The sequence below is a fragment of the Leptopilina heterotoma genome, unplaced genomic scaffold (genome assembly GCF_015476425.1).
Source record: "Leptopilina heterotoma isolate Lh14 unplaced genomic scaffold, ASM1547642v1 Lhet_26, whole genome shotgun sequence".
NCBI classification, from domain to species: Eukaryota; Metazoa; Arthropoda; class Insecta; order Hymenoptera; family Figitidae; genus Leptopilina; species Leptopilina heterotoma.
Genome location: NW_025110969.1, coordinates 4,301,702 through 4,325,680, shown reverse-complemented (window position 1 = coordinate 4,325,680; position 23,979 = coordinate 4,301,702). Strand labels below are relative to the sequence as shown.

The following is a 23,979-nucleotide window of genomic DNA, read 5'->3' as shown; positions in this document are numbered from 1 at the left end:
TTTCTATAAAATAGAAATTTCCTATTTTTTATTCTTTATGTCAGGAAAAATTGATCTATTTTTAAATTATTGTCTTTGTCTCTAAATTTATTTTTGTTCTTTTTTTTTGTCTGAAAATTATCCATCTTATTTGTGTTCTTTTAATTGTAGTTTTATTTTATGTCTATTTTATTGATAGATTATTATCATCGTTATTATATTATTATAAACAAAAAATAGTTTGTCGATTTTTATATTTATCAGTTATGAGAATAGTAAAGTGAGAAATATACATATTGTATGTACGTTTAATAAATAATTAATAAATGCATTTTGCTTAATTAACAAAATAAAAAAATATAATATATATAAAAATGATAGTTTTTATAATGTGTGTAAAAGATTGTGTAAGTGAAAATCGAATTTACAAAAGAAAAAAAATTTGTGCATTTAAGAATTTTTCATTGCTAATACATAAAATTTTTTTAAAGTGAGGAATTTTTGCATGTCAGCTCCTTTTGCAGTGCTTAATATTGTAAACTAAAGAAAGAAAAACTTTCACGAAATGAAAATAAATAAATAGAGAAATGTAATAATCGACATTATTATCTTCTATATGTATTATTTTATAGCGCATAATTTGTATAAATAAACTTTTGATTGATTTATATACAATAATTGTTGATAGTTATTTTTGATTAATTAAAAATTTATTATATTATTAAACTATGTAGAATAGCACTTTTCTCGTGAATTATAAATCTTTGAAGAAGTTCGTCGAGTTGATCGACTCCGTCTCGAGCGGCTTGTCGTCTCATGGCTTGTTTCACTTCTTCTCTAACACCTTTGTCAGCGCCTCTAGTCGCAATTCTACGATCTGCAAGATATTTTTTTTGACTAATTAATAATACAAAATTAAAATTAATTAACTTTAATAATTTGAATGTTCTTTCATTCATTCATTCACTTTTTCTGTCTCTCACACTCTGAAGTTGTCTTTTATTATCTTTAGATAGATTGTATATTTTGTTATTATTAGCAATTTATTCATTCAATTTATTATTGTTATGCAAATTATAAAATTTTTTATTTTGTAAGGGTGAAATTTGCAATATAGAATTTTTCCAAAGAAAAATAAAACGTCACAAATTTACATCACGACCCATTATTCCGAAAACTAACTTCACAAATCTCATCGGGGCACTCTCAACCGTTAACAGCACAAAAACAAAAATAGAAATAAAACCCTAAAAACTCTCAATTAATAAAATAAAACCCATTTATTAATTAAACCAAATAAACTCTAAATCAAACAACAAAATATAAAATAAAATATTCAATAACGAAATTCGATAATTGACGCTAGTCAAAAATCACGTCGCGACTACTTGAACCTCTGCAAGTAAGTGAAAAACAAGTGTAAATCCGATCTCCTCATCACATTTTGCTTCTTCCTTTTTCCTATGGAAAATTGGGAAAAACCCTTCTTTCTTATCCTCACTGTACAGCACCTAAAATGGTCTTGGAAAGGGTCATTGGTCATGTGACGGTTTCTGGCAATTAATCATGCGCGAAATCATTTAAATTCAGATTTCACGAATGACACAGGTCTCGGGTCGCTGAACCAAGGGCACACACAAGGGACTTGACAAGAAAACAAGACAAAACTATGATAAGAGAGAGAGACAGACGAACAACTCACTATAATGAAATTTACTTTTCCTACACATGACAGATTTGGAGAAATAAGTAACGATTCACCACGTTACAATTTTCAAATATAAATTTTTTAATTAATTTCATAATCAAAATTTAAAAAATTCACTTATTAAGTACAAAATTAATTATTACTGTTCATATTTTCAAAAATTTTAATAAATCCTTCTAAACAATTCAATTATTTTTTTAAATAGTAAAATCTTTACGAAAATTCAATGATTTTCAAAACAATTTTAATTGAATTCCGCAAAAGAATTAAATTTTTTAAAAAAATTTTATAACACATTTTGAAAAAATTAACTTTTTTCTAAAATTTCAATAAATCTTACGAAAAAATTCAATTATTTTTATAAATAGTAAAATCCTTTGCTAGAATTCAATTATTTTCAAAACAATTTTAATTAAATTCGTCGGATGAATTCAAATATTTTTAAATATTTCCACAAATTTCAATTATGTCCTAAAATTTTAATAAATTCTTCGAAACAATTCAATTATTTTTATAAATACAATAGTCAAATTCTTCGCAAAAATTGAATTATTTTCAATTCACTTTTAATAAAATTCTTCTTCATAAAATTCAATTGCTTTCAAAATTGTCAATTAAAATTATTAAAGAAACTCCATTAGTTTAAAAAAATTCAAAGAAATTGTGCAATAGAATTTAATTAGGACTTTTAAAAATTAATAAAATTCTTTGCGAGAATTCAGTTATTTTCCTAAATAATAAAATTCTTTGAAGGTTAAAATTCTTTATCACATTTTTTGATAAAATTATTTGCAACAATTTGATGATTTTCAATATATTAATTGAGGGCGTGGATCGGATAACTGCCTGTAGCGCATGGCCGAAAGGGACTATAACAGTCAGAACCGGAACATGTACTTTATTATTATTAATTAATGTTATAATTATTTTTATTTTTATTATAAAATAAAAATAATAATAACCTTCATTAATTAAAAATTGTAATGACAAATAGAAATTATCAGAATTTTTTTCACTTCTTTTCATGAAAATACTAAAATTTTGTGAAATTTTATGTTTTGTCAAATTTAAATTATGCAGATTTTTGTTCTTTACTTCTAAACAAATTTAGAAAATTGTTAAACAATTATGTTTAAGAAATAGAAAATTTATTTATTTTAAATTATTTTTGTTTATAAATCACAATTTTTTAAATAAAATTATTATTTTATTTTAGAAAAAGAAGAAAAATATTTGTACAATTTCTATTTTTAATCTTACTTTTGGAACAGGATTTTCCACAGGAATTAAGACATTCAAAAATTTTAAATTCAAACCTTTTTTAAATTAAACAACTTATAAAAGTATTGTTTATAAAACATGAAGATATCGATTGCTCCGAGTCGAGGACTCGGAGTGATCGATTTCTTCATGTTTTCTAATAATTAAAAATGATCGAGAGATAAAATCATTATTTTATATTATAAGAATAATAACTGTAACTTCATCAAAATTATTTTCATCATTTTAATTCAATTATTATTTTCTAGAATTTAAAATTATTTTTTATGAAAACAATTGAATTCCTTAACAAATTTTTATTATTTATGAAAATAATTGGATTTTTGTGAAATTAAATAATTAAATTAAGGGGACATTCCAGTTCAAAACAGGCAAAAAGAAGGCTTTTTTTAGTATATATTATTAAAATAACTATGACATTTATTTAAAAAATTTCTTTTACATGTAATAAATAATTTATTTAAGAATTTGTAAAAAAAAAATTTTTTTCATTTTTATTTCAAAATGGCGGCGATATACGCCATTTTCGAAAATGCCCATTTTCGGTGGTAAGATCGATTCCAAACTTTCTAAAACAGATAAAACCAAAAACGAAGTGACATTCTCTTCGTTAGATATTTCTTCAGGTGTGGAACCTCAAAAAAGTCGAATTTTCTTCCCCCCCCTTTTTTTTAGAGTACTTTTTCCCAAAAATAAGCAAAAAAAAGGTGTTTTTATTCAGAATTTCTCTTATAAAAAAAGAGGGAGTTTGAAATTTTCCAGTTTTTGAGGTTCCACTTATAGGCATGATGACGCTGAATCAAAAGCCGTTTGATTTTTTAAAATCGCTTCAGAAGAACTCGACATATCACTCTTACCAGATCAAAAAAAGACATTTTGAGAAAAATGCATTTAAAGTTTTTGTTCATAAGTTTCGAAATTTTTTTAAAAAAATCATCGGATTTGCTTGAAAATCGTTACTCGGGGGTTTTTGAGGTCGCTAATTACGAATATGGAATCAGATTTTTAAAATTCAAAATGGCGGATCCAATATGGCGGACATTTTTTTCAAAATCATTGGATTTGCTTGAAAAGCGCTACGGGGGGGTTTTTGGGGTCGCTGATTACGAATATGACATCATTTTTTCAAAATTAAAAATGGCGGATGCAATATGGTAGACGAAAAAAAAATTAAACGAAAAAAATTTTCTTTTCCGCTATATTGGATCCGCCATTTTTAATTTTGAAAATTTGATATCTAATTTGTGGTCAGCAACACCAAATACATTTTTGTTTGTCTTTTTTAAAAAATGCAAATGAGAAAACATTTAAATCATTCGATTGCTTATCCGCATACAAAAACATCTTTGACATGGCGAAGAATAAGGATGTATAACTTTTGTTTTACTTCGAATTTTGCAATAATATTTTAGGAGAGTATTCTTGACACTATAAGAAATCCAAAAATAAAAACAAAAAAATCGATTTTTTTGACATTTTGAACTGGAATGTCCCCTTAAATTAAATTAAAAATTGTTAAATAATTAAAAAAAAAGTAATTAACATTGAAAAGAATTTTTTTTAATAAAAAGTTTTCGACATACTTTGGAGCATTCCGGAATTACTTCCAATATCAAGAGAAACGCCGCCTCCGTGTTCGGTCCAGAGATATGTCAATTCTTCTAAAATATCGACGTTTATTATGTAAGCTTGAAAAAGAGGATAACAAAATGATCCTCGCGTTCTTATTCTTTCTGTGATAGTGGATAAAATTTCTGACTCCTGCGGCCAATCAATTTGCATAAGAACTAAAGCGTGACCTATCGCTAGGTCTCCGACTCCACCTGGAATCGTGAAATGTTCCTAAAAAAATTAATTTAATTAATAAATGCTGAAAATTTTCAGATATTAATTGTTAATTATATTGTTAAGAGGAGAGTACACATATATTTTTAACTATATTTTAAATGTTAATATTCCAAATGTTTCATAAAATATTTTTTATGATAATTTTTTGTGAAAAATTCAATGATCATGAAATAAAATGGGTCACAAAATATTTTTACCATTTTTGAAGTTTCGTTTTTCTTAAAAATTGGTAAATTTTGAAATCTATGCGTAATTTTGTAGCAAACGTTTTTGTATCTACTTACAAAAAAATTGCCGAATGAAACATTTAATCTGACCCATTTTATTTTATGGCCACTGAATCTTTCACAAAAAATTACCATAAAAATTTTAAGTGCAAAAATTTTTTTAAACAAATAAGCGTATTTTCAAAACTGTGTATTTGTTTAAAAATCTGAACGGTCAAGTTATAGAGAATCATTTTCTGAAGAAAATAAGTCATTATTGACTTAAATCGAATCAGTTTTGAAAAAGTTTAACCTTTTGATATGAAGAAAACTTTCATCATATGTAAAATGTCTAAATAAACAATTTTTGTAGGTTTCAATTTTTTTTCTTGAAAACTTATATTTGTTCTTCCAGAAGATACGAATAACAATAATATTAAAACAAAACTAACTTAAAAAAAGAAAGAATTAATGTTTTATTAAATGATTTTTACCTTTAAAGTAGCCAACAATAATCTACAGCAATATTGCAGAATTGGAAATCGAGCGATCGTAATATAATGTAAATGACGAATTGACGGAACTGTTAAACTATTTGAAACTTTTCCACGGATAGATGGCAAAAGATTCGCAATCATTGAAATATATTCCAACATTCCCTGTAATACAATAAGGAATAAAAAAAATAAATTCATACATAGGTAAAAAATATGTTAGGTTGTAATATGCTTTATTATTAAAAAATAATAATAAACGGATCGACTTTAAAGAGCAAAAAGTCTCTTTAGTCAATTGAGAACACAAAAAAATCGAAAAATTCATATTTAAAACTCCAATAATTTTGTTAAATAAAAATCTAAATAAGTACCTACTTTTTATTTGTTTATTCACGGGAAATAAAATTTTAAAAATTTCAATTTAAAACCTTCTGAAATTTAATAATTTCTAAAAGTTACAAGTATAACTCTTCCAAAATTCAATTAGGTATATAGAATTGAAAAATTTCCAAACAGTTGTAATTTGGTAAAATATTCTCCAAATAATTGAATTTTTGAAAAAATAAAGTAATCACATTTTTTAAGAATATTGTAATTATAAATATGAACATTTTAATTTACTTTGTTGGAATTAGTTTTTTAAAAATATTATAATGTAATTTTTCGAAAAGAATTGAATTTCTTAAAAGAATTTTTGAATAATTTAAAAAAAAAATAATTTTTTGAAAAATTTTAATTAAAAATTTTGAACATAATTGTCTTCTCCAAAATGTTAAAAATAATTCTAAACAATTTTAATGTTATTATTTTTTGTATTTAAATTTTCGGAAATATGTTATTGAAAAGAATTGAATTTAAAAAAAATTGAATGGAAAAATTCTAAGAATTACTTTTTTCAAAAATATTTTAATATAATTTTTAGAAGCTGATTTTCATTAATTTTTAGTTGTCTTAAATTTACATTTGAAGACTTTTCATTAAAATTATTTACAATTCAATTATATTGAAAATTTGCAATTAAAATTCTTCAGAAAGTTGATTTTTAAAAATTTGCAATTATATTGAAAATAATTGAATTATTTTAAAAATTAGAATAAAAATATTCTAATAATTACTTTTTTCAAAAATATTTCACTCTAATTTTTAGAACCTGATTTTCATTAATTTTCATTTTTAAATTTACACTTTAAAATTTTTCATGAACATTTTTGAGAATTCAATTATTTTAAAAATTTGCAATTAAAATTTATCAAAAAGTTGATTTTCAAAAATTGTAATAAAATAATTGAAAGAAATCAATTATTTTCAGTTAAATTTTACAGAATTTCAATTATTTCAAAGTTTTTTAATTATAGGTACATTTTAAAAATTTAATTACAATTTTTAAAAATAAGTCGAAAAAAGTCGTATTTTTCTGAAAATAATTGAAAAAAAGTCGAAAATGTCATAATATCTGAGGCCTCAAGAATAAATTATTAAATAAATATTTATTCATCGATGAAATGAAATCTCTTTGAAAAATTAATAATATAGGTACATAATCGAGAAGCAAGAAAAAATACCTTAAAATCTTTAACGAAGAAGCATGTACTCGCCATACGTAAATGTGAGCACAGTGTAATTGGCTCCTGTGGAAGTCTGGCTAGAACTTCATGATGCAAACCTTTATACATTGCCAAATCGGTGAGGAAAAAATTTAACCATGGATCAAGACGAAATTGTGCACTAAGTTTTATAATTTCCCTCTGCAAGTATTCCGTACTGTGAAGCAAATCCCATAATCTCACTGCCAACGCGAGCCCATTTCCATTATAATCACTGTCACTTGTAATCGCAATACTCATTGCATCTTCACGTTTTCGTTTTTTCAACTTTGGCTCTAAAAAAAATTAGTCTATTAAATACTGTACCTATTAAATATTATTTTTTAAATTAAAAAATTTCATAATACTTTCAAGAATAAATATAAATTTTTGAATGATTACAGATTTAAAATTTAAAGAATTCATTTATTGAGTACATAATATTAAATATTCTTGTTTATTATTAATTCAATAATTTTAATAAAATTTATCTCAAGAATTTCATTTTTCTCATAAATGAATAAATTCTTCCCAAGAATTCAATTATTTTTAATAAAAATTTAATAAAATTTCTCGAAAGAATACAATAATTATTTTTAAAAATATTAATTAAATTCAATTATTTTCAAGAATTTTAATATAAATTCAATTATTTTCAACAATTGAGCGTGTCGCCTTTTTTGTCTTTGAGATTTTTTATAGGACGAAAACATAAGCATAAATAAACAACATAAATAAACATTACATAAACATAAATGCAACAACCGAGCGCTCGACCGATTATTGCAGCGACACGCTCAATTTTGATTAACTTCTTTTAAAAAACATTATTTTCAAAATTTTTAATAAAATTCCTTCAAGCAATTCAATTATTTTTAAAAAGAGTCATTCCATTATATTTCGACTAAAGTCGTTGCCGACTAATTTTAAAAAATTGTAATATTTTGCAGGAATGATTTTAAAGACATTAGAATCACTGAACAAAAAGAATTTTTAAAATATTTTTTATATTTATTGTAAAATAAGCATCTAAAGTATATGAAGTCGTAAAAATTGCCACTTTTCCATCTATTAGAAAATATTAAAAAAAACAAAGAATTTACTATGAAAACGTAAAAAAATTTTAAAATTTATTGAGAATGAATTGGTTTAGTATTATAAATTGAAAAAAACAATTATTAATAAAAAATATTAAATGAAAAATGATTTTAAAGTTCACCTGGCAAATAACCTAATTTTGCAAATTTCATTCACTAAATGTGAGAAAGAGAAATCATTAAATTGAATAAAACCTTATGAAATATAAAGTACCTGTGATTAACTTTTAATTTTTCTTATCATTTTCTTCCTTTTTTCTTCACAAATGTGAAAAAATAAGCAATTAAAATTGGCACTTAGCTTATTTTCACGATTTTCATATGTACATAACTTTTACCCAGAAAAATGAAAAATGTCGAAAATTTGACAGTAATTACTTGATCACTAAATACACACACTGGAAAAAAATTTTCTTTGGTCCCGAAGCTATTTTTGAAAATAATGAATTTTAAACTTTTCACTATTTTTATCAGGTTAATACATGTGTTTTCTAAAGGACGAAGTCAGCTCTTCTTGTTTAATCGTTTTGAACCAACTTCAGTTTAAAAAAAGCACATGTATTAACCTGATAAAAATAGCGAAAAGTTTAAAATTAATTATTTCCAAAAATAGCTTCGGGACCAAAGAAAATTTTTTTCCAGTGTGTGTATTTAGTGATCAAGTAATTACTATCCAATTTTCGACATTTTTCATTTTTCTGGGTGAAAGTTATCTACAAATGAAAATCGTGAAAATAAGCAAAGTGTCAATATTAATTGCTTATTTTTTCACATTTGTGAAGAAAAAAGGAAGAAAATGATAAGAAAAATTAAAAGTTAATCACAGGTACTTTATATTTCATAAGGTTTTATTCAATTTAATGATTTCTCTTTCTCACATTTAGTGAATGAAATTTGCAAAATTAGGTTATTTGCCAGGTGAACTTTAAAATCATTTTTCATTTAATATTTTTTATTAATAATTGTTTTTTTCAATTTATAATACTAAACCAATTCATTTAAATAAATTCTAATAATTTTTTTACGTTTTCATAGTGTTATAGTCAGCAAAAATATATATCCCCACCTGTATTGTTTCATATTCGACATGAGCTGCAAACGTTTTTGCAACTCAGTCTTATTCCTGCCTTTAAAGTGTAATATTGAGTATTATAATAAATTGTCACTCTCAGAAGTGATAAAAAGTAAACTGTGTCTATTTTATAAATTAGACCGTAACAATAGTAAATTATTTGTTTTTAATATTTTCTAATAGATGGAAAAGTGACATTTTTTACGACTTCGTATACTTTAGATGCTTATTTTACAATAAATATAAAAAATATTTTAAAAATTCTTTTTGTTCAGTGATTCTAATGTCTTTAAAATCATTCCTGCAAAATATTACAATTTTTCAAAATTAGTCGGCAACGACTTTAGTCGAAATATAATGGAATGACTCTAAAAGAAATTATTGATGTTTTTGAATAATTTTACAATTAAAGAAATTCGTAAAAATGTAACGGACCATTTTTTTTTTGAGTAAAATTTGTAATTGACAAATAGAATTTCTAAACATTTGTTTCGTTCATTTTTAAAAAAAACTTTGAATTTTATTAAAACAATTGTAATTAAAAAATTGAAATAATGTAAATTATTTACATTACATTATTATGTAATGTTTTTTTTTCAAAAATAAAAGAATGAGTTTGTGAACAATATTGTTATTGAGAAAGAAAAATTATGCATAAAATGGGTATTTATTTACTATTTCTCAATCAAAATTTTTTAACAAATTTTCTATTTTTTATAAATAAACAAGAGAAAAATTTGCATAATTTAGATCAGTCAAACGAAATTTGTTATAAAATAAAGCATTTAATAAACAAAATGGGTAAATTTTTCATTTGTTAATCATCATTTTTTTTAAATTTTCTAATTTTGAATATTATTTTATTAGGATGAATTATGAAAAAATACCTGCATATTTTCGATTTGTCAAAACAAATTTTTTTTAAAGAAGAAAAACAAAAGAATACACAAAAACTAACTTCAGGTGTGGACAGAATGAAAGAATGAATAAGACGATTATTATAGTTAATTAATTATAAAGTAAAAAAATGCCACAAATTCAAATCATTTCAATATTAAAAAGAAATGAAAGAAAATTAAGTTTATCCAAAGTTTAATCGATTCAATTCTCTATTATTAATGGAATTAATGGAAAATTTTAATAAAACAAATTTAATGTTCTAAAATTTTCAAATTTTACCTGAAGCAGATAAATTCGGTTCGCCGAATGCTTCAATGAGGCAATAAGTTGTTTCGCCACCATTCATCAAAGTTGAATGCTCATTCCATATCCTCAATAAAACAACAACAGTACAAACAAGAAGTTGTCTTGCAATAACTTCATCGCACATTCCAAGACTGTGCGTTACAGCGTATTGATGCAATCGTTCGCAATATGATTCCCGATTCCATGGTGTTGTAAAGAATGTACTCAATTCCCAGCCCAATTTCTTCCCAATTAATTCAACAACTTGAAACAATCGCTCCCATGGTTGAATTATTTGAAAATCCTGAGGCTGCTGAATGAAGGCCAAATAAAATTCCACTGCTTTATAGAGTAATCGAAGACTTAGACGGGGATTTAATTCAACAGGCGCTGCACCCAAAAGCGGTAGTGCCTCGCACGTTAATAAACGACGAAATCCATTCACAGCCCGACCTGGATGACTGTGTTTCTCCGCTGTTAATAGAGTCTCAACCAAGCGAGGCTGAAATTTAATTTCAAAAACAATATTAATTATTTCTCTTATTATCACGATTATTTATTTATTCACTTTTTAAAGAGAATTTACTTAATTTGTAATTTAAATTCAAAATATTTAATTAATTGGTAGAGAAATAAATATATTTTTACGCCATGAGTGGAAATTGTTTGGGGAAATTTTCGTAGAAGTAGAAGAAGCAATTTGCAGTGTTCCATCGTGTCTTCGCTGTGATCGGCAGTCATTATTAAAAGACGGTGCTGTAAATCTTGGGGAATGTGTTGAAACATTTGACATAATAATTCCGATTCCGGATCATTTTGCTCTGAACGAAGGCATGCCGTTACGGTTTCAATTTCTTTCCATATATCCCGATCGTCTGGGAAATTTTGAAATCTACAATAGAAAAACAAATTCGTAAAAATAGATACATATTCTCTTTCAGGGTGGTCACAAGTTTCAGTTTATCAATTTCCCTGACAATTTACTGACATTAAAATTATTTTCCCTGGCAAAATTCTTTTTACAGGAAAATATGAAAGTTTACAGGGCTCGAACCAGTGAAAGTATTTAAAAATGCGGACTTTACGAACCAAAAATGACAAATTACGGATCAATTACTGACAAAAATATAATTAGTCCGAGTCAAATAAGAGAACATTTTACTTAAAATTGTAAATTAAATTTTTCATAACTATAAAACATGAAGATGTCGATAACTCCGAGTCTTCGACTCGAAGTGATCGATTTCTTCATGTTTTATAATAATTAAAGATGACTGAGTGATAAAATCATTATCAATTCAATTATTATTTTCAATCATTTTTAACTAAAATTCTTCTTTAAATCGATTATTTTTAATAATTTTCGAAAAAGTTCTTTGATAATTTTCAAATCCATTTGTTAACAATTTTCAATTTTATGAAATTTCAATTATTCGTAAATTCTTCAATTAAATAAATATTAGAAAATAAAAACTTAAAATAATATTTAAAAAATTCAATTAAACTTTTTTAAAAAAATTATAATTTTAAAATTCAATTATTTCTAAAAATTTAAGCTATATTGCTTTTAATATTCAATTATTATCTAAAATTTTAACTGAAATTCATTTTTAAATCAATTTTTATTAGAAAACTAGCACAAATAACGCGCGCGTGAAGTTTCTTGTTTCACTTTTAAAATATATATAACAATAATGTAATTTTTACATTACATGTATGTCACATAAAAATTAATGAAAGCGTGAATGCCAATGAGACGATAATGAAAAATATGTTCATTACATTATATTTGACTTATTAATTATCAAAAATAAATTACAATTAATTATTTATTTGTTATTTTCTTTCTAATAGTTTTCTAGTCAAAATTAATTAATATTATTTTCATGTCATTAACATTCAAAAATTCAATTATTCAGAAGAATTCATAAGAAAATTCGGAATGTTATTCTTCAGCATTGAAAATATTTTATATATTTCAAACTCTTCCTGTTTTTAACAATAATTAGACTTCACATATTTAAAATTGATTTTTTTAAATAATTCAATTTTTGAAAAACTATCGAGAAAAAATTATTTTTTATTAATTATTTTAGAATAATTTTTTATTTCAAAATTAAAAAAATAATTGAATTTTATTAAATTTGTACCTATTTAAAATTTTTTTATAAATAATATAAATAAGTAGTAAATGTCACGCCCGCCAAACAAAGTATTTAATTTATTATTATTATTGTCATTACTCAAAAGAAATTCGATTATCTTTACAAAATTTCAATAAAAAATTCTTCGAAAAATTTATGTATAATTACAAAAATGTTATCTTTTGAAATTATTACAGGTGACAGCTAAAAAAACGCGCGCTAAAGCTCGCGTGTAGTTTCTCCTAGTATTAATAGATAATTAATAATAATGCCTATTAACAATAAAAACTGGTACTTAATCACAAAAAATAATTCAAAAATTAAAAAAAAAATTTTGTGCAAAAATTATGATTATAAAATAGAAATTATGCATATTTTTTCATTTGGTAAGAAAAATGAATTTCGTTAAAAATTGAAATTTACAAAATATATCACTGCTTTGCTAACTTTGCATAAAATTTCATATTTGTGCCTTCAAAAAATTAATTTAAAAATGTTTTGATAAAATTTTTTATCAGACTTAAATTTTAAGAAATTTTAATTATTCAATAAATTATTTATTTTTGCATTCAAATTATTAAATTATCTAATAAAAATTTATTTAAAAATTAATTTCAGTTAAAGTTCTACATAATAATTGAATATTAAAAGCATTATAGCATGAATTTTAAGAAATAATTAAATTTTAAAATGGTTCCAAATCAAATTCTTTAAAAATTTGTATTTTTCATACTTATAACTAACAATTCTGTAGAATTAATTATTTTTAAAAAGTTTAATTGAATTTTTTTCTGAAATTATTTGAAGTATTTATTTTTTAATTCGTATTTAGTTGAAGAATTTCTGAATAATTTAAATTTCGTAAACAAATGGATTTTAAAATTCTCAAAGAACTTTTTTCAAAAATTATTAAAAATAATTTATTCTTGTGGGAAAATAATAATGATTAAAATTTATTTAGAAAAGAAGTTATTGATGTTTTCAAATAATTTTAGAATTAAAGAAATTCGTAAATAAATGTAATGGAACATTTTTTGGAGTATCTAATCATTTTTAGAGTGAATCAGAATATTCTTTAGAGTCAAGGAAGAAGTCAAAATTTTGTCAAGTAATAAAGTTTTTCATATTAAAAAAAAGAAAATATTTCACAGGATTTACATTTGTTAATTTTCTAAAATGTTTGTTACAAAATGCTAAGTTTTTAAAAACAAAGGAAATAATGAATAATATAATAATATTAATAATTTTTTTAGATTAATGAAAATATTTTTGAATTATTTGAGAAATAAAAATAATATTATTAAATTAAAAAAAAAATAACAAAATAATGAAATGTAATATTATCTATCAAAAGATATAAAAAACAAAAGCATGAATTTTGTTAAAAAATCGTTATTTTATATTTTATTTCTATTTTCTATCAAAACGAATAAAAAACAAAAGAAAAACCATGACTAACTTCAGGTGTGGACAGACTGGACAGAATGAATGAATGAATACGACGATTATTATGCTACGTGATCTCGTCCTCTAGATCAAATGTAGTAACGCAAGTTGCTTGATCCATGCCACAGTTTTTTTTTTTTAAATATTCGCGCTAAAAGTTTCGCATTACCTTACTAGAGGGCATCCTTCCATTATATCGCCATTACGCTTTTCTGTGCGATCCATTCCACACGTGTCAGAAATTAATTAGAATAAAAATAAAAGTGTATAAAGTTTTGATAAATTATAAGTGATGGGACGTCAGAAATCGAAGTCCCGTAGTCCAAGAGGTTCCCGGAAAAGGCAACGAGATAAGGATATAGAGCGGATTTATCAAGAATTGGAACGACTTAAGAGGCCAAGGCGAGACGCGTCGTCGTCTTTGCATAAAAGAAACGATAGCAACGGCGAGCGAAGTCCGAGAGATTCGTCACGTTACAGGCAACACCGATCTCGGTCAAAATCAAGAGAAAAGAATCACCAAAGATCAAAAGGAGACAAAAAAGGCGGCGATCGTAGCCCGCGAGGCGCGACACGCCGAAGTCGAAATCGTTCTCGTTCCACATCTACACATAAACGCGACAAAGCTGGCGGCGAGCGTAGCCCGCGAGGTGCGCCACGACAGAGTCGAAATCGTTCTCGTTCTACATCTTCTCCACATAAACATGACAATCATGACGGCGAGCGTAGCCCGCGAGGTACGTCACGTCAGAATCGAAATCGTTCTCGTTCCACATCTTCTACACACAAACGTGACAATTATGACGGCGGGCGTAGCCCGCGAGGTACGTCACGTCAGTCTCGAAATCGTTCTCGGTCCATGGCTCACACACCAAAACGCGACAAAAATAGCGGCGAGCGTAGTCCGCGAGGCGCGCCACGTCTTAGTCGATATAATTCCTCATCTTCAGGGTCATCTCGATCATCATCGTCAAGTTCTTACTCGAGGAAATCACGGACCTCTCGATCGCCTAATACTTCTCGGCGAAACCATCGTTCAAAGTCAAACACAAACGCGACATCGACCGAGCAAAAACGAAAAAACTCGACCACAAACGATCAAGAAATTTCCCAAATCGATGCTGAAATTCTCAGCTTACTCGGTAATGTTAACGAAAACGCTAAATTAGGTCCGGACATTTACACTTCTGTATCAGAAGTATGGATAAAAAATCTGGGGTTAGGAATTTCCAAAGAAATGAAAAAAGGACTGATAGAAAAACATCCCTTTCCCGGAAATTGCAAAACACTACAAGCTCCACCATTAAATTCGGAAATTAAATGCTCCACCGGAGACCTGTCATTAAAAAAAGACAGCTTCCAAGTGATAACGCAAAACCAGTTAGGATCTGGTATCTCCGCAATGGGAAAGTGTTTAACCGAATTAATAATAAGATCCAAAAATGACCCTACCCTTTTACCACTCATTGGTGATCTAGCAGACTCAGGAGGACTTCTGACAGACCTCCACTATAGGATGTCAATGACAAGAAGATCATTTATTACTCCTGGTTTAAGTTTAATAGTCAAAAAAATCGCAGATGAATGCCCAGTCGATACGCTTTTATACGGAGAAAATTTCGCCGAAAAATTAAAATTGGCAAAAGCAGCCGAAAGATCGAGCAAAGATATTGCTAAAACAGTGCCTGTAGGCTCGTCAACTAGGAGGACAAACGATTTTAAGAAGCGCACTTTTTCTAAAGAGGATTCGTCGAAACATTTAAACTACAGGGGCCCCCCCAAAAGGAATTACAGGACGAGGGGGGGTCAGATCAACAAATTCACTCGGTACAACACGCAGAAGAAGACTCAACGGTAATTGAAGTAAGTATAATCGCTGGTAGACTGAGACTGTTCGCTCATAATTGGTCAAAATTGACATCCGATAAAATAATTTATCAGTACGTCACAGGGTACGAAATCCCGTTCGTAAGTGAACCCTGGCAAACTGAATCTCCTAAGGAGTCAATAATTTCGTCTCAGGACGAAAGTGATTATTTTTCGGCAATTAATATTTTGCTCAAAAAGGGGGCAATATCAGAATGTCCACCCGTTAAAGGTCAATTCCTGTCAACCTATTTTTTGGCAGAAAAATCGAATGGCGAAAAACGTTTTATACTCAACTTGAAAAAATTAAATAAATTTATAAACCCACCCCATTTCAAATTAGAGGACAGAAAAACTGTCGCTAGAATTCTTTTTCAAGATGCCTTTTTAGCCACTTTAGATTTGACTGATGCATTTTTACTAATTCCAGTGTCGAAACCTTTCAGAAAATACCTACGGTTCATGTTTAAGGGCATTATTTATGAATTTAATTGTGTCCCATTCGGATTATGCACAGCCCCATATGCATTTACAAAAATTATGAAACCAGTCATCGAGAATCTTCGATCGCGTTCGTTCCTTTCCGTAGTTTATTTAGATGATTTTTTATTAATCGGGAAATCTAAAAAACAATGTGAAGAAAATATTATAGCCACGAAACAACTTTTAACAAGTTTAGGCTTTATCATTAACTTCGAAAAATCAGATACAAAAATAACAACAAAAATAAAATATTTAGGGTTCATCTGGGACACAAACAAAATGACTCTAGAACTAACGGAAAAGAAAAAGATATCGATTTTAACAAAAGCTAATAAATTCTACAAATTAAGAAAATGCAAAATCAGGGAGTTAGCACAATTCGTAGGTACCCTAGTCGCGTCATGTCCAGCCGTTAAGTACGGAACCTTATATACCAAAAGTTTAGAAAGGGAAAAATTTCTATCGCTAGCAAAAGAAAATGATAACTTTGACAAATACGTCTCCCTTTCAAAATCGTTGCAACCGGACATTAAATGGTGGATCGATAATATATCATTATCAAAAAACCCAATTACTTCACAAGTCTTTATTCTCGAAATTTTTACAGACGCATCCCTGACAGGCTGGGGCGCCGTATGTAACGAAGAAAAAATCCATGGTTGGTGGAGTCTCGAAGATCAGAAACACCACATAAATTTCTTAGAATTGTTGGCCGCATTTTACGGACTAAAATGTTTCGCAAAAAATTTGCGATCACGAGACATTTTATTACGTATAGACAACACAACTGCGATATCTTACATAAATAAAATGGGTGGAATACAGTACCCAAAATTAACTTGCTTATGTAAAGATATTTGGCAGTGGTGCGAAAAACGCAACCTTTGGATTTTTGCTTCGTACATCGCCTCACATGAAAACGTAGATGCAGATCGGGAATCACGGTCATTACCACAGGAAACAGAGTGGGAACTAGCACCCTGGGCATTTAATAAAATTGAAAATACTTTTGGCCCATTCAAAATTGATCTTTTTGCATCCACCGCGAATAAAAAATGCAAAAAATTTATATCGTGGAAACAAGATCCGAACTCCTACGCAATAGATGCGTTCACCGTGAATTGGAACGGGTTTAAATTTTATGCTTTTCCACATTTTTCCGTCATCCTTAGAACTCTGCAAAAAATAATTACGGATAAAGCCGAAGGGGTACTAGTAATTCCATTATGGCCGACACAGTCTTGGTTCCCCTTATTCAATTCTCTGTTACTGAAAAAACCAATATATTTTGAACCGGATTCTGAATTACTTATCTGTCCATTTAGGGAAAACCATCCTCTCTCGAAGAAACTTACCCTGGCAGCAGGACTATTATCAGGGAAGCTTTTCTCGCACAGGGAGTCCCAGAAGCATCAATTCCGACGACACTCCAGTCCTTAGCGAGCAGCACCATTAAACAATACAACAAGCCTTTGAGGCTCTGGTGGAGTTATTGCAAAACAAGGAATCTTTCAATGTTCAAAGCATCGGTATCGGAAGCTATAGATTTTTTAACGTCTGTGTCGAAATCGATAAAAACGTATGGGACTTTGAATACGTATCGCTCAGCCGTCTCTCTAGTATTGAATCATGATTTAGGAAATAACCCAATCGTTAAGCGCTTTTGTAAAGGTTTTTCGGTGGAAAAACCTTCGCGTGCAAAATACGAAGATATCTGGGACCCAGACGTAGTCTTAAGATATCTTTCAGACCTTGGTCCAAACTCAGAATTGAGTTTAGAACAATTATCGAAAAAATTAGTAACTCTCATGGCTTTATCTACTGCTCAGCGCCTCCAAACTTTATCTAAAATTAACTTAGAAAATATTAAAGTATGCGACGATGCTATAAAAATTTATATTCCCGATAGACTAAAAACTACGAGAGTAGGCAAAAATCAACCATTGTTATATTTTCCATTTATGTCAGAGCAGCCAAATCTTTGCGTGGCAACACTAATTCAAACGTATATGGAAAAAACCAATTCTGTCAGACCAGAAGGCGTGGATTCATTGTTACTAACGTATAAAAAACCATATCAACCTGCGAGTAGTCAAACTTTGAGTCGATGGCTCAAGGAAATCATGAGCATGAGCGGAATAGACGTCAGCACCTTTGCGGGATACAGCGCGAAACATGCAGCTGTGTCTGCAGCAAAACGAAAAGGTTTAAGTATTGAAAACATAAGAGCGGCTGCAGGTTGGTCACATAAATCAAATGTGTTCGGTAAATTCTACAATCGTCCTCTTCGAGAGACATGTAATTTCGCAAGTACTGTATTAAACTGCGAAAAATAAAAGGTGTTATTCAAATCGAAATTCTTATCTTTAAACAACTACATTTGATCTAGAGGACGAGATCACGTAGCATAATTGTACGATTAAACGAACTTACCTGAAGTGAAGTTCAATCGAAATTATGCGAGTAGATCTCGTCCGAATAGATCACTCCCACCCTACCCTAATCAACCCATATCGATTTGAATCAAATTAAACATCAAAGCGTAATGGCGATATAATGGAAGGATGCCCTCTAGTAAGGTAATGCGAAACTTTTAGCGCGAATATTTAAAAAAAAAAAACTGTGGCATGGATCAAGCAACTTGCGTTACTACATTTGATCTATTCGGACGAGATCTACTCGCATAATTTCGATTGAACTTCACTTCAGGTAAGTTCGTTTAATCGTACAATTATAGTTAATTCTACCTACAAGAATTCAATTATTTAACTATGAAAATAAGTATTTTACTAAACAATTAAATGTTTCTTAAAATTCAATTTCCATAAAGAATTTTATTAACAAACTTTTAAATAATTGAATTCTTTCTACGATTTTTAATAATAAAATTTTCAAGAATTTTTTGAGAAATTCGATTAAAATTGTTTTTAAAATAATTGAAATTCTCCGATGAGTTTTATGAATTATGAAAATAATTGAATTCTTTAGACGAATTTTAATAAAATTTTTAAGAATAATTAAATTTTTCGAGAAATTCGATTAAAATTGTATTAAAAATAATTGAAATTTTGCGATGAGTTTTATTATTTGTGAAAATAATTTAATCCCTAAGAAGAAATTTATTATTTTCGAACAACATTTCATTTTTGCGAAGAACGTTATTACTCTTGAAAATAATTGAATTTCTGCAATAATTAATAACTTTTTTAAAATTAAATTCCTTTTTCGTGTTTTTGACTAAAACTCTTCTAGGGTAAATGCACTAGTAGTCGGACACTTAAGGATACAATCTTAAATTATGGTTTTTTTCTTGAAATAGCAAATATCTTCTGTGTTTATAAGCACATTATTAATTAAAGGAGTTCTTCAGGATTAAAAATCATATAAATTTGTTACAAATAGTTGAGTATTTAATAAAATATAAACATTTTAATAAAAAATTACAAATGCTTTAGTAGTCGGACACTTTTTTTCCTTGTTTCTATAGTCGGACATCTGTCAGATATTTTGAATTTATAAAGTAAAACAGATAATTTTTTAATTGCTATCTGCTGGAAAATGGAATTCAAGCATATTAGAAGTTATTAATATAATATTTAAACCCTATAAGTTTTAATATTTATGATTAATTATCAACAAAACTTTGTGCCACTCATCGCGCTACTCGAAAATGGTTGTATCTATAGTCGGACACCATGATTTTTAAAACATTAAATAAAATATTTCTTGTTTCATTATTTTCGAAAATAACACTATTTTAATAAAATATAAACTTCACACATTCGTCTAGTATACTTTTTAAAGTAATTATCACAATGCATTATTATTTATTTGCCAAAAAACACGAAAGTGTCCGACTACTAGTACTGTCCGACTATACCCGCACTTACCCTATATGTGTATTATTTTTAATAATTTTTGAAAAAGTTCTTTGAAAATTTTAAAATTCATTTTACAAAATTTCAATTATTCGTAAATTCTTCAAATAAATAGGGGAGAGTGGGGCAAACCGGCCATACTTACGGTTTTTTGACTCTTGTGACTAAACGAATCAACCGATTTCATTTTTCGATGGCTTGTTTGAAAGATCATTTAATTGCGCAACTTTTTCCCAGAGACACCTATACTTCATCTTTTATTGTTTAGTTGCTGTGTTAACTTTAAAAAATTTTGCAAAAGGTCCGGTTTGCCCCACCCCCTGGGGTAAACCGGACCGTTTGGTTTTTTATTTATAATATTGGATTTCATTATCTACAATAATACTTAAACATAAAGAATCATGTAAACAATGGTTGTAGTAATGAAAATAATAATACGGGATTGAATTTTAATTAAATAAATATTTTTTTTATCAAAAAATAAAAATGTTTGTCATTATCAGAGTAACAATATTAAAGGGTCCAATTCTCATTGGAAGACAATTATTTTTCATTGTAAGTAAATATTTTAATGAAAGAAACATTATATTTAAAAATAATTTTTATGAAACTTTAATTCAATGGAAATATCCTATGGCCGGTTTGCCCCACTCTCCCCTATATATTAGAAAATAAAAACTTCAAATAATTTTTAAAAAATCCACAATATTAAACTTTCTCAAAAAAATTAAATTCTCAAAAAAATAATTAGTTAAAATTTTCGAAAACAATTGAATCCCTGTAAAAAATTTACTATTTTTGAAAATAATTGAATAATTGCGAAGAAATTTATAAAAAAATTTGTAAATAATTGAATTCCTGTGAAATTTTATTATTTTATGGAAATAATAATTAAAGACTTGCGTAGAATTTTATTAAATTTTTTTTAAATAATTGAATTCTTTTGAAAAATTTTATTAAAATAGCAAATATTAAAAATCATTGAATTGAGGACATTTTTTTGAAAATAATTGAAATTTTGTCAAGAACTTTATTAAAATTTTTGAAAATAATTGAATTACGGAGAAGAATTTAAAATTATGTCTAAAGATAATTGAAATTTTGACGAGAATGTTTTATAATTTTTGAACATACATAATTGAATTTCTGCGAAGAATTTTATTACTTTTGAAAATAATTGACTTTCTGCAATCATTTGTAATTTCTCTAAAATTTTCAAAATTATATCGTATAATTTACGATATAATTTCTAAAAATTACAATTACCTGAATTCTATTATTTTCTACAATTTTCAATTAAACTTCATCTCTAAATTAATTATTTTAAATAATTTTCCGAAAGTTCTTCAAGAATAAATTCAATTATTAAAATACAAAAACTCAATTTTCTTAATTTCTCTGACAGAAAATTTTGTTTCCTTTCATTTCCCTCACTTTACTGACAAAAATTTTGTTTTCCTGACATTTCCCTGACTTTACTGACATGTAGCCACCCTGCTCTTTGAAATAATTAATATAATATAAATATAAACGTACATTTCACTAAAACATTTGGCAGCCTCCTTGACATTCTTGGCGAGTTTTTCTACCCTGTAAGCTTCAAACTATAAACAAATAAATACATTATTATTACTAATAATAATTTGTAATTAAGCAAAATAAAAACACAATTATTTACTATTTTATAGAATTCTAACAACTGTCTATAACTATAGGCAAATTACAGTTAAAATAATTGAGAAATACCATCAAGAATATGAAATCAAATTTTAGATTATGTTTTGGATTATAAAAATCATATTTTTACACGTAATAGGATAAAAAATTTACCTGTACTTTAGCACTGTGCGGAAATAAAGATTTTGCCGTAATTAACCATGATTTTGCTGCATAAATGTCAGTGGCTAAAGCTTCTTTAGCTCTTAGAATTAAATAATCTTCTTTTGATAATTGATTTTCGGAAGTTGCCGCTTTCTCCAACATTGTTAGAGAAATTCTCATTAATTAAACATATAATTAATTCTATATTTCTAGTTTAATATATACAATTAATATTATATATAATACATATATAATAAAAAAAAATTAGAAAAACTTTCTTTGCAAAAGTTTGTCAACATAACCTTCCTAATATTCTGACGTTTCTATGGACTGCTTTACCGACATGTGATATTGTTGCAAATAAATTCTCTTGTGCTATCGACTATTCACTGCAGAGGGAGATACTGACATTTTCTTTGTTATTAAAAAAATTATAGTAACGGAAAAGCTTTCTATTTCTTTCCTAATTATTGTTAAATAAATTATTATATTTGGTAGGTAACAGAAAATGAAAGGTAATTTTACTTTCAATGGGAGTTTATAAATTCTAATACAAATATTAAAAATAAATTTTTCATTTTAGAACAATTTTGGACTAATTTATAATAATGGCGAGGAGTTTGTTTACTCGGCTGCGACCAACAACGTTACAAATTTTGATGCACTGATAGAGGGATGTTTTCACCTTTTAAACTGTGAGGTAAAGTACAATTATATTAAACGAAATTAAATATATTTTAAATATATATTAATAACTTATTAAGTCGAAAAAAGAATTATTTGTCATAGTTTGACAGATAGTGATTGAAAATTGCGGTTAGGATTCAATTAATTGAGTACTAAAAATTGACAAATACTTTTCTCCGAATTTGAATCAGTTAAAAATAACAAAGTTAGGAAAATTTATTCACTGATTCAAATAGGTAGTAATATTTTCCTAACGAAATTGTTAATGGAAACTAATTATTAGTTTTTCCCAGTAAAATTTAATTCCCGGATGGTAAACACTCTTTCAAATATATTAGTAGAAACTTAAATCCGTCGAAGACGGGTCCGATAGCTAGTTTATAATAATATTTGACTCTTAAAGAACTATCATAAAATTGAAATTCATTAAATTATAAATCAATTAATAAATAATTTTACATATCATTTTTTAAAAATAATTGAAGTTTATAAGAGTTTTGTTTACAATTTTTATAAACGATTGAATTTCGATCAATATGTCTTAAATTGAAATTGTAATTGACAAATGGAAATTATGCAAATTTTTCTTATTTATTTTTTCTCTGAAAAACTTATTTGTTTGACAAATCGAAATTATACAGGTTTATTTTCTTTTCTTCTACCTAAAACAAATTAGAAAATTTTTGAAAAAATTAAGATTAAGAAATGGAAAATATATCCATTTTGCATATTTTCTGTTTCTCAATCACAATTTTGTTCACAAAGTCAAAAAAATTTACATAATTCCTGTATAATATTTTCAAAAAATTATAATAAAGAAATTCTTACAATTAATTTTTTAAAAATATTTTAAAATAATTTTTGAACGATAATAGTTTTTCAATTTTGAAAAATTTCCGTACAATTAAAAATTGGTAAAATCTTTTAAAAATAATTGAATTTTTGAAAATACAGCAAACCTCTCTACGGCGGAAAGCAATTAGACGATTCCGCCGTAGAGAGGCTCGTTAAAATGCTATTAGTGAGTGAACGTTATGGGATATATCAACCATTTTAAATCATATGATCTTTAAATATGAAATAGAAGTTATGATATTTTATTAATAACCTTATTTAAAAACATGTATTAAAAATTATTGAATTCTTGCAAAGAATTTTGTAAAAAAATTTGAGAGTAATTGAATTCCTTCGCAGAATT

At 26.7% G+C, this 23,979-nt stretch overlaps 1 protein-coding gene across 1 annotated transcript; it reads right to left on the bottom strand.

Annotated features, from left to right (window-relative positions):
• Window positions 1-577: 577 nt before the first annotated feature.
• Window positions 578-22,408, bottom strand: LOC122503298 (integrator complex subunit 10). Its single transcript, XM_043613781.1, has 8 exons — window positions 22,104-22,408; window positions 21,810-21,877; window positions 11,105-11,348; window positions 10,451-10,958; window positions 7,082-7,398; window positions 5,517-5,681; window positions 4,552-4,810; window positions 578-856 (listed from the first exon to the last, which is right to left on the bottom strand). Exons 1-8 carry the CDS (start codon window positions 22,272-22,274, stop codon window positions 693-695), a joined length of 1,896 nt encoding a protein of 631 aa, XP_043469716.1. The 5' UTR covers window positions 22,275-22,408; the 3' UTR covers window positions 578-692.
• Between the last annotated feature and the right edge of the window lie 1,571 nt (window positions 22,409-23,979).

Coding starts and splice junctions, on each gene's coding strand:
- LOC122503298 (XM_043613781.1), bottom strand. CDS start 22,274: ATGAGAATTTCTCTAACAATGTTGGAGAAAGCGGCAACTTCCGAAAAT. Junction 21,878..22,103: donor CGCACAGTGCTAAAGTACAG/GTAAATTTTTTA, acceptor ATTTGTTTATAG/TTTGAAGCTTACAGGGTAGA. Junction 857..4,551: donor TAATTCCGGAATGCTCCAAA/GTATGTCGAAAA, acceptor AATATCTTGCAG/ATCGTAGAATTGCGACTAGA.